Below are 12,981 nucleotides of genomic sequence, written 5' to 3' on the forward strand. Positions count from 1 at the left end.
AGAGAGAGAGAGAGAGAGAGAGAGAGAGAGAGAGAGAGAGAGAGAGAGAGACTCTGAGTCATTAATATGTCTCTAAGAGGGAATGAAGGACAGATTTGTTGTGTTTGGCTTTCTGCCTTCTGAGTGGGCTAGCCCTAATATGGCCAGGCCTAATAAACTGAAAATAAAAAAAATTATAATAGTGTTTAATTGTCACATAGGTGCAGTGAAATGCGTTGCTAACCCTAACCAAGCCTGACTATTAACCATGACCGAAATACGGGCCAGCCCTAACCAAGCCTAACAGACTGTGGGTTTAGCGTACCCTGGCCTAATTACATAGACCACTTACCGTTTTCGGAGTTAATTTGATAAACACCATGTATTGCATGAAAGGTGCTGAACAAATGTTTCTGATTGTTTTCATTATCATTAATAGACTGAAAAGCATTCCTGGACCTGACCTCTGTTACTGTGTAATTACCAGAACAATCCACTTTCAGAGCAGGGAGAATTATGCAATCATCAGCCATGGTCATTTATAGTGTATTCTCACATTGGCACTAATACTGCACACTCATGGCGCATGCCTCTAGTAATACAGGCAGACACAAAATACTAATACTAATAATCCACGTAGGCCTAATGTACTGACGCAACTGATTTCCTCAACCATTAAATAGGTGGGAAAAGAGAGACACAGACTGCCTGCAAATGAAATAAAGACCTGCTATTAAGACATCAGACAGCAGCGCTGGTAAAGTGTTTTCAGAGATCAGACTTACATCTGTGATATCTCCTGGTTCCCCCTTCTGACCCTGTTGTGAAAGAAAGACAAGAAACAACAATATGAGTGATTCTTCAGGAATGGAAAAGTGATAATACCTTCTTTCATTCCTGTCATCTACCCTTTTTTCTATCCTCTATGGAGCACTGGTACGAGCTGCAAGCAAGTCATTCCTATAGAGCACTGGTACGAGCTGCAAGCAAGTCATTCCTATGGTGCACTGGTACGAGCTAGGAGCAAGTCATTCCTATGGATGACAACACAAAGCTCTAGTCAACAAAAGAGTTACGAAAAAGATCACAAAAAACATTCTTAGCTTGGAATCCAAACTGAATATTGCTCTGTTTCTTCACTAACTGAAACATAGCAAAACAGATATTCCGTGATATTAAGTGTGGATGCCAGGCCTACTCAAAATAGACATGCATGTGCTTCTCAGTGGTGTAAAGTAATTAAGTAAAAATACTTTAAAGCACTACTTAATTTTGGGGGGGTATCTGTACTTTAATTTACTATTTATATTTTTGACAACTTTTACTTTTACTTCATTACATTCCTAAAGAAAATTATGTACTTTTTCCGGCATACATTTTCCCTGACACCCAAAAGTACTCGTTACATTTTGAATGCTTAGCAGGACAGGAAAATGGTCCAATTCACACACTTATCAAGAGAGCATCCCTGGTCATCCCTACTGCCTCTGATCTGGCAGACTCAATAAACACAAACGCTTCATTTGTAAATTATGTCTGAGTGTTGGAGTGTGCTCCTGGCTATCCGTTAATAAAAAAACAAGAAAATTGTACCTTCTGGTTTGCCTAATATAAGGAATTTGAAATGATTTATACTTTTACTGTTACTTTTGACACTTAAGTATATTTTAGCAATTACATTTACTTTTGATATTTAAGTATATTTAAAACCAAATACTTTAAGACTTTTACTCAAGTAGTATTATACTGGATGACTCACGTTTACTTGAGTCATTTTCTGTTAAGGTATCTTTACTTTTACTCAAGTATGACAATTGGGTACTTTTCCCACCACTACTGCTTCTGTGTATGAGGCTGGAGAAGACAATGTTATTAACTGTCTGTCTTCTGCGCACATCAAAGTATCACCATCATCTATCAAAACACAGAGGTGAGTCCAGCTTTGGTATTAGTCGCCCTCATCACCCTCACACACACACACACACACACACGCGCGCGCACACGCACACACGCACACGCACACGCGCACGCGCACACACACACACACACACACACACACACACACACACACACACACACACACACACACACACACACACACACACACACACACACACACACACACACACACACACACACACAAAACCAAACATTGTCTCACCTTAGCTCCCGGGGCCCCTGTTGTTACGAAGGAAGAGGGGGATGAAAGGAGAGAGAGATAGAGAGATGGATGTTAAAATAATGCTGGAGACATAACCCACTAGGCCTGTCCTCCCTCACTGCCAGTCAGACAGACAGACTACAGGGAACCAGTATTGTTTCATAACCTCAACTATTGAATTATAAGGGTGCATCCCAAATGGTACCCTATTCCCATAGGGCTCCGGTCAAAAGTAGTGCACTATATAGGGATCGGGGTGCCATTTGGGTCGCAGAGGAATGGAATAGCGTTGGCAGACCACCACCAAATCACAGTGTAGATACCCATAGAACCAAAGAACCCATGAGGATTCAGACAACGTGTTGGTTGAAGCACCATCTCAGGAGGTAAAAGCAGGGGACAGAAGCAAAGCAGGGGGGAGGGAGGGAGGGTGGGTGAGAGGCAGGGAGGGAGGGAGGGAAGAAGGGATGGAGGGAGGAAGGGAGGGAGGGAGGGTGGGAGGAAGGAATGAGTAATATAGAGCAAGATAATAATAAAGTGTAGTTTCCTTGCCATAAGTTACCTAGCCATAAGTTACTTAGCCATAAGTTATCTTGACATAGGTTACCTTGCCATAAGTTACTTAGCCATAAGTGACTTAGCCATAAGTTACCTTGCCATAAGTGACTTAGCCATACGTTACATTGACATAAGTTACTTAGCCATAAGTTACCTTGACATAAGTGACTTAGCCCTAGGTTACCTTGACATAAGTTACCTTGACATAAGTGACTTAGCCATAAGTTACATGGCTAATGTTAGCATCTTTCTGCAGTAAATGTTTACAGTATGTCAAAAATACAGTACTGAAATACAGTACAGTTGGAAAGGTAATAGCAGAAGTTAACTTGCCTTTAAGTCTGTTGATATTAAAATGAATGACTCAAAGCCCTTAATATCATATTGTATCAAGTAAAATAAAGCATCAATCATTATGTATCATGTTTAAAGCATAATAAAGCTTGTATAAAATTGCATTTTTCTTCAGACGACACTTCTGATTTCAAAGATGCTCTTCAAATGCATTTGATGACAAAACTTTGAATGCTCAGTTCAGATCAAAAGAGCTGAGACGAATGCAAATTATGGCCACATCTCTTTTCAATTCCATCTCACAACAGGCCCCTTATTGTTAGGATATTAACCCAGGATGTGAACCCTGCCAGTCTCTAGATGCAGCAGAATTAATGCTATTGTTTTCCCAGAGGGTTATAGCCCTGCTCCACCTACCATAGACCCTCTCACTTCTCTCTCTCTCTTCTCCTCTTTCTCCTCTCTCATTTCTCTCTCTTTTCTCTCACTTCTCTCTCTCTCTCCTCTCACCTCTCTCTTTCCCCTCTTTTGTCTCTCCCCCCTCCCCTCTCTCTTCCCTCCTCTCTCTTTCTCTCCCTCTAACCACCTTTCATAGACCATATCGCTCTCTCACTGCCTCTCTCACTCCTCCTCTCTCTGTCAAATCATATTAGCTGGATTCTGCGTGGAGAGAGAGTCTGCAGCAGTAGTCAGTATACTAGGCCATGTCTGTTAAAGTGAGGTATTTCTGTAATGACTCCCACATGTCTTTGTGATACTGGGGATGGTAGTCTCGCTGAAGTAATATCCAAACAAGATGAGGCCTAAGGTGAGCTGAACCAACTGTGAAAAAATAACATTGAATCTTTGAAATAAATCATACAGAAGTGTCATTCTGATTTTGTTATTATAGTTTTTTTTGCTTCATTTGTTTTTAGGACAAGAACAGCATATAGGGCCAAATGATTACATTATATAGGGCCAACATCAATTACATTATATATGGTCAGATGATGACATTCTAAGTCATAGCAACAGGTCGAGGTACAGGTCTACAGTAATAGCCATCCTTAGAAGATGCCGTCTTATTTCTTATGCTGTTTTTCTCCCAAAAGTAACAATATGAATTCCACAGACAGACAGTAATTTATTTATGTGTGATAAATAAATAAATAAATTACGACCACTTGGGGGAGCTTCCCCGTCCCGCACGCAGATGGGGCAACACTCTCCGAATGGGATCTCGGGTTTGGGGCAGTCTTTAATCTCCTCGCAGATTATTTCGTCACACAGGACAGTTCCCGTGTCGCACACACAAATACGACACGGCTCTGGTTTCCATACGTCCTTGTCACTATAGCGCTGTCCGTCCTGCATACAGCTGCCTAGGTCCTCTGTGAGTGTGTGTGTGTGTGTGTGTGTGTGTGTGTGTGTGTGTGTGTGTGTGTGTGTGTGTGTGTGTGTGTGTGTGTGTGTGTGTGTGTGTGTGTGTGTGTGTGTGTGTGTGTGCGTGTGCGTGTGTGCGTGTGCGTGTGCGTGTGTGCGTGTGCGTGTGCGTGTGTGTGTGTGGTAGGAAGAGAGACAATAATGCATCACTCATCAATCACCCAAGCACCTAGGGATAAAATGTGAGTTAACTTAATCAAATTGTATTTGTCACCTTACCGTGAAATGCTTACTTACAAGCTCTTAACAAACAATGCAGTTGAAGAAATAGAGTTAGTGGCTTTACATTACACAACAGCATGTATAACAGACAACAGACTGAGCAAGACCAAAAACAAAGAAAATCCATTATTTAAAACAATTTGCACCTTTACTTGTTTGTAGAACCACCATGTTCCAGGTCAACGTCATCACTTTTAAAAACATCAGTTGATTCAAAGGCACAAAGACACATTCACCTATAGGTCCATCATCAACCACTAAGGGGCAGCACCAACTCACAAAACAGCTGGAGTGCTCCACTTCCCTGCTGTGACATCTTTCTTCAAGAACGTCCTGGGAAGTGTCTCAATCATTTTGGATCAGTGGACCATGTCTCGCGCCTGAACCTCTCCCCTCTAATTTACTATTTAAGGTAAATATAACTGATAATATCCTACACAGACTAAGACATCGAAAACACAGGCCTAGGCTACTGCAAATGAAACACCCAATTTCATTCCCTCATGTAAAAGTTATAGGCGGAAATGATGTTCTCACCTGAAGCGACGAGTGACAACGTTCTCACCTACACTCAGAAAAAAGGGTTCCAAAAGGGTTCTTTGCCTGTCCCCACAGGAGAACCCTTTTTGGTTGCAGGTACAGTAGAACCCTTTATGGTTCCATGTAGAACCCTCTTTGAGGCCAATCAGGCCATTCCATTAGGTATGGAGTGTACTGTATGTAGAGTAGATATTTTTTACCTTTAAAGGCGTGGGGCCTGGTCAGCTCTTGGTAACCCAATGGACCTGAGTAGGCCATGAATGAGGCTATTTCTTAAAGGGACAGAGAGGGCAATTCACAAGCTACTGCCTTGTACAAACAAAACACAGGGCCCTTTTAACACCCATCTGGAAGCCATAACTGCCTCATCAGATGCCAGTTCAAACACGTCAAGGAATGGAGAAAGGACAGCTTTCATTCACATACCTGTTGGCCTACATGATATTGTTTTCTAAGAGGTCAATTAATATGGGCCTATCTCCTCAATTGTGCATCACAGGCTCAAATGTAAGGCCTATTGAAGCTCTGATTAATCAAAATGTTCAATATCTGTAGAAAAACATTTCAATAAAGTATCTATTATATTCTAGTCTGTTCTATTCTGTTCTAATTTATTATAGTTGGCCTTAATGAATGCATGGAACAAGTGGTAATAATAAACTACGGTCCTTTATTGAAAACATTCGGATTGGCCTAATCTGTGCTGCACTCTTCATGTGTTGGCTACAGGCAACTGTTTCCCCTGGGAAGAGAGAAATGGAGGATGGACCATGTTAAAGTGAATACGGGTGTGTGGCAGAGGAGGATATTGGAGTTAAAGGAATTCAACACAAATAAATATATATTTTGGTATTCGTTTCATTAGTCCATTGTTGATACAGTCCCAAAATGTTTAGCATCATTTTGGGACTGTATCAACAATGGACTAATGAATCAAATACCAAAATATTGTTTTTGGGGTGGAGTTTTTCGTTTTAACTGTGCTTTCCAGCTGAATTAGTTCATTGGAACTTGCTGGTGGAGTATAGAATACCTCCATAGCCATCCAACCCTCCATATGCCTATCCTTCATGGCATGGGGATATAGGTAGGTCTGCGTCTCAAATAGCATTCTAGTCCTTATTTAGGGTACTACTTTTGACCAGGGCCCAACACCCTATTGACTATTTCCTGCACTACGTTTGACCACTAAATAGGGAACAGTGTGCAACCCACCATTGATGTCCCTCCTCACTCCGCTCAGCTCTCTCCACATAGGCCTATCATTCCATGGCCAGGGACTGAGAGGTGAAGGTAGAGGTTTGACCTCCTCCACCTTGCAGTGACTTGATGCCAAACCAGGTACTTGGAGCTACTGCTCCCATTTGAGCCTGTTAGTCTTGCGGACTCTAGCCGCTCTGACCTCTTTAGGACTTCCTAGCACGTCCAAGTCAGACGTTTTTCCTCCAGTAGCTCTCTCTCTCCCCCCCCCCCCCCTCTCTCCCTCTCTCTCTCTCTCTCCCCCTCTCTCTCTCTCCCTCTCTCTCTCTCCCTCCATCTCTCTCCCCCTCTCTCTCCCTCTCTCTCTCTCTCCCTCTCTCTCTATCCCCCTTTCCTTTTCTCTTTCTATATTTTTCAAACCCCTACCATATCCTCTCTGATTCAGAGGGGTTGGGTTAAATGCAGAAGACACATTTCAGTTGAATGCATTCAGTTGTACAACTGACTAGGTATCCCCCTTTCCCCCTCTCCTCTCTGCTACTCTACTATTGTCATTTTGTTGCCTTATTTCGTCTGAGCTCTTACGCATGAAACAATGTGCCTTAGCTGAAAAATACTAACAAACCTTCTCTCTCTTTAATACTATTGTTTTCCAGTAGTCCTCATTCCAGACTATCGTTCGTTCTCCCTCTTAAGGTCACTGCCGCTGACTGGGTTATGCCTCGATCAAAATCTGCTGAAATACATTTTGTACATATATATGCGCGAATTGAATGTGAGGTTGGGCTGCTAGATCACACCGATTGTGTATTTTGGATTTATCCAATGTATGCATCAAATTGTATCCGTAGACTTGACAGAAATAGTAGTAAAATGTGAATGTCGAACTTTTGTTGCAGACATATCTAGTAAAAAAATTGTTTTAGATAATAAAAAAATAAAAAAAACAGCAGAACGTATTACAGAGTATTTATGCCTGGCCCAGTCGGTCTGATCGAGGCGTTAATCTAGGAACCAGATGGAAACACTAAAATCATATGGATGGACCATCATTCCTGGCCTCCGTCCACCATCATACACTCTCAACTGCCCCCATAAATAGCCGATACAGTTTTTAGGGATGAAATCATAATTTCAAATTGTTACATTTAATCGATTGAATTTATTGCAAAGCCAGACAAGTCCCAATATCGCTTCGTCAATGTGGCCAATGTTATAGGGAGGGATTCAAGTGTGGTTTCAAGTGGCATAGAATCACGATTTCAGAATATCAGGGCCTTGTGTACGGGTATGGGTATTTTATGATGAGGCTGGTTGGGATATTCATATAATAATTCGCAGGTTTTGGCATAGAAAGATATTCGCTATAGTCCACCATTCTGCTTCAACACGCCTGGATTCGCCTTGGTGCTCCCTGAGAGCAAAGGATTCCGCTTCAACACGCCTGGATTCGCCTTGGTGCTCCCTGAGAGCAAAGGAATGTTAACGCGTTTTCACCCAAAGGCCTTTCAGCCTGAGCACCTTTGCTTCGTTTCAAAATGAACGAAGTTGGTGTCAAATTAAAAAAATAATCTGTGTCAAAGCGCTTTTGGAATGTCTCCAAAGTACCCGCAGGTGTCCGGTCCAGCAGCAGCGCAACTCGTGAGAGGAGACGGGGTGGGGGATAACTCGTCAGAGTTCACCGCTCGATATATGTGGCATATAGTGGAATTTCCGTACAACTTTTCTGTTTTTGCAATCACTCTCGTACTGAACTGAGAGCGTACAATCAGACAGCACCTTATTCATTCATATCACCTTATTGCACATGGACCAACAAAATGAAAACTGTCAGTAACTCAAGATTGAGTCCATCACTTTTACGCAAATCATTGAAATTCTATTGATCTCTGATATTGAATATTGGTTAAAATAGTAATTATGCTCCAAAAACACATTTCCTTTATCCATCCACCTTTCGTGGCGCGGTGGAATGGGAATAATTGCGCATACCCCATGCTTAACCGTGAATATACAGATCCTACAACTACATCGCCTCAAGCAGAAAAACAATTAATAACAATTACAAATAAAATAAATATCCTATTTACCATGGACAAGTATCCCAAATATATGTGACTTATTGCCAGGGATTTACGAAACTTTCCTCACAAGCAAAGTCATAAAAGTTCTCAAAAGTTGCATTTGACATTCTGTTTCAGTTAATTTAGCATTTCAATAAATTTCACTCACTTAAATCAATCTTTTAGAGAAAAAAAAACTGCCACTTACGGTCTTCTTCCTGACATTTGACAACGGCTAATAGAACGACTTGGGTTGCTACAAGTAGCAGTACAGTCCTCGAATCCACAAAGCTGAACATGTCTAAATATTAGACATGCAGTGCCTTTGGGGGAGAAGCAGATGAAGGGACGAAGTTGGCGGACGGAGACTTCTCTCTCTTTTTTTTGTGTTTCAAGTTACAGAGCCGAACCATACATTCAACCACCTTCCAAAAAACGACGAGGAAGCCAGACCCAGACCCCTGCAGAAACGTAGTACCGGCCCGCGTCAGATCAGGCACTGCAGTTTTATGTGTCCGTTGCCTTCAATGAATCTTTGTATATTCCCAAATATCAGTCCAGCCCCTTACCCCCAGTCAAGCTGTAATCCGAGCCCCCTTCCCTCCCATTCTGTCTGTCCTGAAGTACTATTCTTCCACCCGGCTCAGACCCCTCCTTCTTCCATGTGCTACTGAAAGGGGTACCCAAAAAGTGAGGAAAAAAATCTATCCAACTTGTCTGGCTCCCCTCCCCCTCCCACAGTTCCGCTATAGACCTACGCTGAAAGGTGCTCGCTGTTCAGTGTGATGCACAGATTTTGCCGAATATCGGACCCCCCCCCTCCCCCCCACACACACACACACACACAACAGTGTGTCCTAGTGAGGGTGTAGCTGACGGAATTATTTCAGGACCTTGTGCTGTTACGAGCAGCGAGCTCCATAAATGCCTCAAATTCTTTCCCATTTTCGAAATCGGACCGGTTCTCATGATGGAACATTTTGCACGTGTCACCTGCCAATACATGTAATAGGTCTACCTACACATCAGGCTTGGAAATAGATTTTCTTCACATTTATTTGTTTATTGAAGTCAACCTAATTAATGTCAATAGCAGAGTATGACTTTATGTCAAGTAAATCTGAGTTTTGACACTGGACATAGTAATTCACTTGATTCATCCTCATTAATCCACTATTTAACCCCCTTTCATGTTTTAAAACGTTTTATCAGTGATGGGATTGTGACAGGTGTGCTTCGTTTCCATGGATTCTGTTGACATGACTACATGTTAAAATATGACATCAAAATAATGCATTCATCAAGCAACTTGTGTGTATAGTTATCAATCTTCCTCACAGTATCACCATGGGCAATGGACATGTAGGCCTTTCATGGATGTTTAACTAAGTAACTACTTCAAAGTTGTACGGATATTAACCACAACATTTTTCTACCACATCTAATTCCCACCACTCCACTATTTTATCCAATATCAGTTTGGGGGGCAGGATATAAACAGAACTTTTGATTGGCTCAGGGCACAAGGAAGTGTGTGTGGGGGAGGGGGGTGAGCGCAGAGCCAGGTTATCTCACCTGGTTTGTCTGGTGGGCTGTCATTCTGCAGAGGGAGATAAGCAGGGTCTGGCCTGGCTCTATAAAGCCAGGTCTGGAGACCAGAGGGGAAGGGAATGGGGCCTCTGAAGCCAGGACTAGCAGAGGGGGAAGGAAATGGGCCTCTGAAGCCAGGACTAGCAGAGGGGGAAGGAAATGGGCCTCTGAAGCCAGGACTAGCAGAGGGGGAAGGAAATGGGCCTCTGAAGCCAGGACTAGCAGAGGGGATGGGAATGGGGCCTCTGAAGCCAGGACTAGCAGAGGGGAAGGGAATGGGGCCTCTGAAGCCAGGACTAGCAGAGGGGAAGGAAATGGGGCCTCTGAAGCCAGGACTAGCAGAGGGGAAGGAAATGGGGCCTCTGAAGCAAGGACTAGCAGAGGGGAAGGAAATGGGGCCTCTGAAGCCAGGACTAGCAGAGGGGAAGGAAATGGGGCCTCTGAAGCCAGGACTAGCAGAGGGGAAGGGAACGGGGCCTCTGAAGCCAGGACTAGCAGAGGGGAAGGGAATTGGGCCTCTGAAACCAGGACTAGCAGAGGGGAAGGGAATGGGGCCTGGACAAGAGGGGAGGGCCTTCTACAGCATAAACCAGAGGGAAGGGAACGTTGGCTGGGAATGGGACCTGGGATCTGGGTTCTTGGAGGGAATGATGGGAAGGAAGGAGGGATCGGTGAAAGAGTGTCCGGAAGGAATGAACCCCTGCTCCTTGGCCTGGGAAGAGTGAAGGGTGAAGGGTGAAGGGGACAGGAACCAGAGGCTGAGGGGGCCCAGGAATCTGACACAAAGGTGTTGCTCTTCAAGATGGAGAGAGAAGATGTTGGTGACATCAACATGGTATTTAGGCTTCTCAAACATGGCATTTAGGCTTCATGGCATTTAGGCTTCATGGCATTTAGGCTTCATGGCATTTAGGCTACTCAAACATGGCATTTAGGCTTCTCAAACATGGCATTTAGGCTTCTCAAACATGGCATTTAGGCTTCTCAAAAATGGCATTTAGGCTTCTCAAACATGGCGTTTGTCTATGTAACTCAGAATCAACTGTAGGATTTTTTTATGAAAATCTTAATTTGCACCACTCGGGAGCCCAATTGAGAGCAATGCATCAAATAAACCCATATTTCCTTATTAGAGGTGTTCACACACACACACACACACACACACACACACACACACACACACACACACACACACACACACACACACACACACACACACACACACACACACACACACACAGAGAGAGAGAGAGAGAGAGAGAGAGAGAGAGAACAACTTGGACAGCAACTAACCCTTCATAGCAGTAATCACACACACTGACCCCAGAAAAGAGCAGAGATGCCGTACTACAACTACCGTGGCGTTCAACCCGACAACCCTGTACATCTGATGTGTCTCAGGTCTATTTTATAAATGACTATAGCGGACATACAGTTTTTTACAATCGCTTTGGCACTAATTTCAGAACTTTGTGGTCATTTTTCAAAACTCTAGACACAAAACTCAAAACGGTCATCACTTGTAACACAGGCTGTCCAATTTTCAAAACATTGCATTGTGCATTCATATCTTTAAAGAAACCTTGCACTTGTAGAATAATTGGTTCAAAACACGAATTTATCATGAAATACCATAGAAACATTCATTTAGATCACCCACACACAAGATACCGATAGTTTCACTGTGTAGTTGTTTGTTCAATCATTAAATATTGTAGTACAAAATATGTGATACATGTTTCATTATGCTACTACACGTAAATACATCACTGTAAAAGGACTAGAATAGAGAATACTAGAGACACAGTTGAATCATTGAACAAAATCTGAAATTTATTGATGAAATACAATAAAATCACTCATAGGTTTCTTTGAATCAAAGCAAAAATAATTTGCTACAAAAAATGAAAAAAAATACAGTAAAACATCAACTGCAGTATTCCTCATCCGGCTTACTGTAAAAAGCAAAACAAAGGGTTGATTACTGTACTTCTATATTTCCATCAACCCTGTCTTGTGGATTTGGCTACAGGTTCTCATCCACATCACAAATGTTTTCATTAGCCAAACATCTTGGGAAGAATCTTCGGGCATGGCGAATCCAGGCCTGACACTGGTCTGCCGTGATGTCATTGCATTGGTCATCCATGGCCTGGAGAAGGGTGGCTTGTTCGTGAGGGCGCCTATCATATACCTTCCACCTCCATTTGGAGAAGAATTCCTCAATCGGGTTTTAGGAAAGGAGAGTATGGGGGTAAGTACAGGGTGGTAAATTGTGGATGGGCCTGAAACCATTCTTGTACCATTTGAGCATGGTGGAACCTGACATTATCCCACACAATGACATAGGTCATTCCATCAGCTCTACAAACCTGATTTAGCCCATCAAGGAAGGTTACATTCGAACAGCGAATCATGTGGCTGCCTGCAACTCAATATATAGAGTATATAAAGTAGAGAGCTTTAGAGGTTGTTCGACCAAACATTAGAACGGGCAAGATGAGTAATCTAAGCAACTTTGACCGTGGTACGATTATTGATGCCACACATGGTGATTCCAGCATCTCAGAAACAGCTGCCTTCCTGGGATTTTAATGCACTACAGTCTCAAGAGTTGACAGAGAATGGTGCGATAAACAAAACACATTAAGTGAGCGGCAGGTCTGTGGGCAAAAACACCTTGTTAATGAGAGAGGTCAGAGGATAATGTCCAGAATCATTCAAGCTAACAGAAAGGCCACAAGTGCTCAAATAACAGCTGTTTCAAACAGTGGTGTGCAGAAGGGCATCTCTTAACGTACAACACCGTGAATAATTCAGGCTGTTGTGGAGGCAACAGGGGGTCCTACCCAGTACTAGATAGGTGTACCTAATAAAGTGGCCGGTGAGTGTACAGTAATGTCAAATCTGAAAACATGGTCTAGAAAAGTGGTACATGGGACCATAGAA

At 42.8% G+C, this 12,981-nt stretch overlaps 1 protein-coding gene across 2 annotated transcripts in view; it reads right to left on the reverse strand.

Annotated features, from left to right (window-relative positions):
- The window catches only part of LOC139536324 (collagen alpha-1(II) chain), a 76,152-nt gene extending 67,191 nt beyond the window's left edge, over nt 1–8,961 (reverse strand). The window contains exons 1-4 of one of the 2 annotated variants that reach the window (XM_071336762.1): nt 8,651–8,961; nt 4,156–4,365; nt 2,141–2,157; nt 765–797 (exon numbers count right to left, since the gene is read on the reverse strand). In XM_071336762.1, coding sequence (XP_071192863.1) covers nt 765–797; nt 2,141–2,157; nt 4,156–4,365; nt 8,651–8,741 — 351 coding nt within the window. In that variant the 5' untranslated portion in view covers nt 8,742–8,961. The remainder of the gene's footprint in view (nt 1–764; nt 798–2,140; nt 2,158–4,155; nt 4,366–8,650) is intronic. The other variant, XM_071336763.1, reaches the window with a different exon arrangement.
- Between the last annotated feature and the right edge of the window lie 4,020 nt (nt 8,962–12,981).

The sequence above is a fragment of the Salvelinus alpinus genome, chromosome 12 (genome assembly GCF_045679555.1).
Source record: "Salvelinus alpinus chromosome 12, SLU_Salpinus.1, whole genome shotgun sequence".
In the NCBI taxonomy this organism is placed as follows: Eukaryota; Metazoa; Chordata; class Actinopteri; order Salmoniformes; family Salmonidae; genus Salvelinus; species Salvelinus alpinus.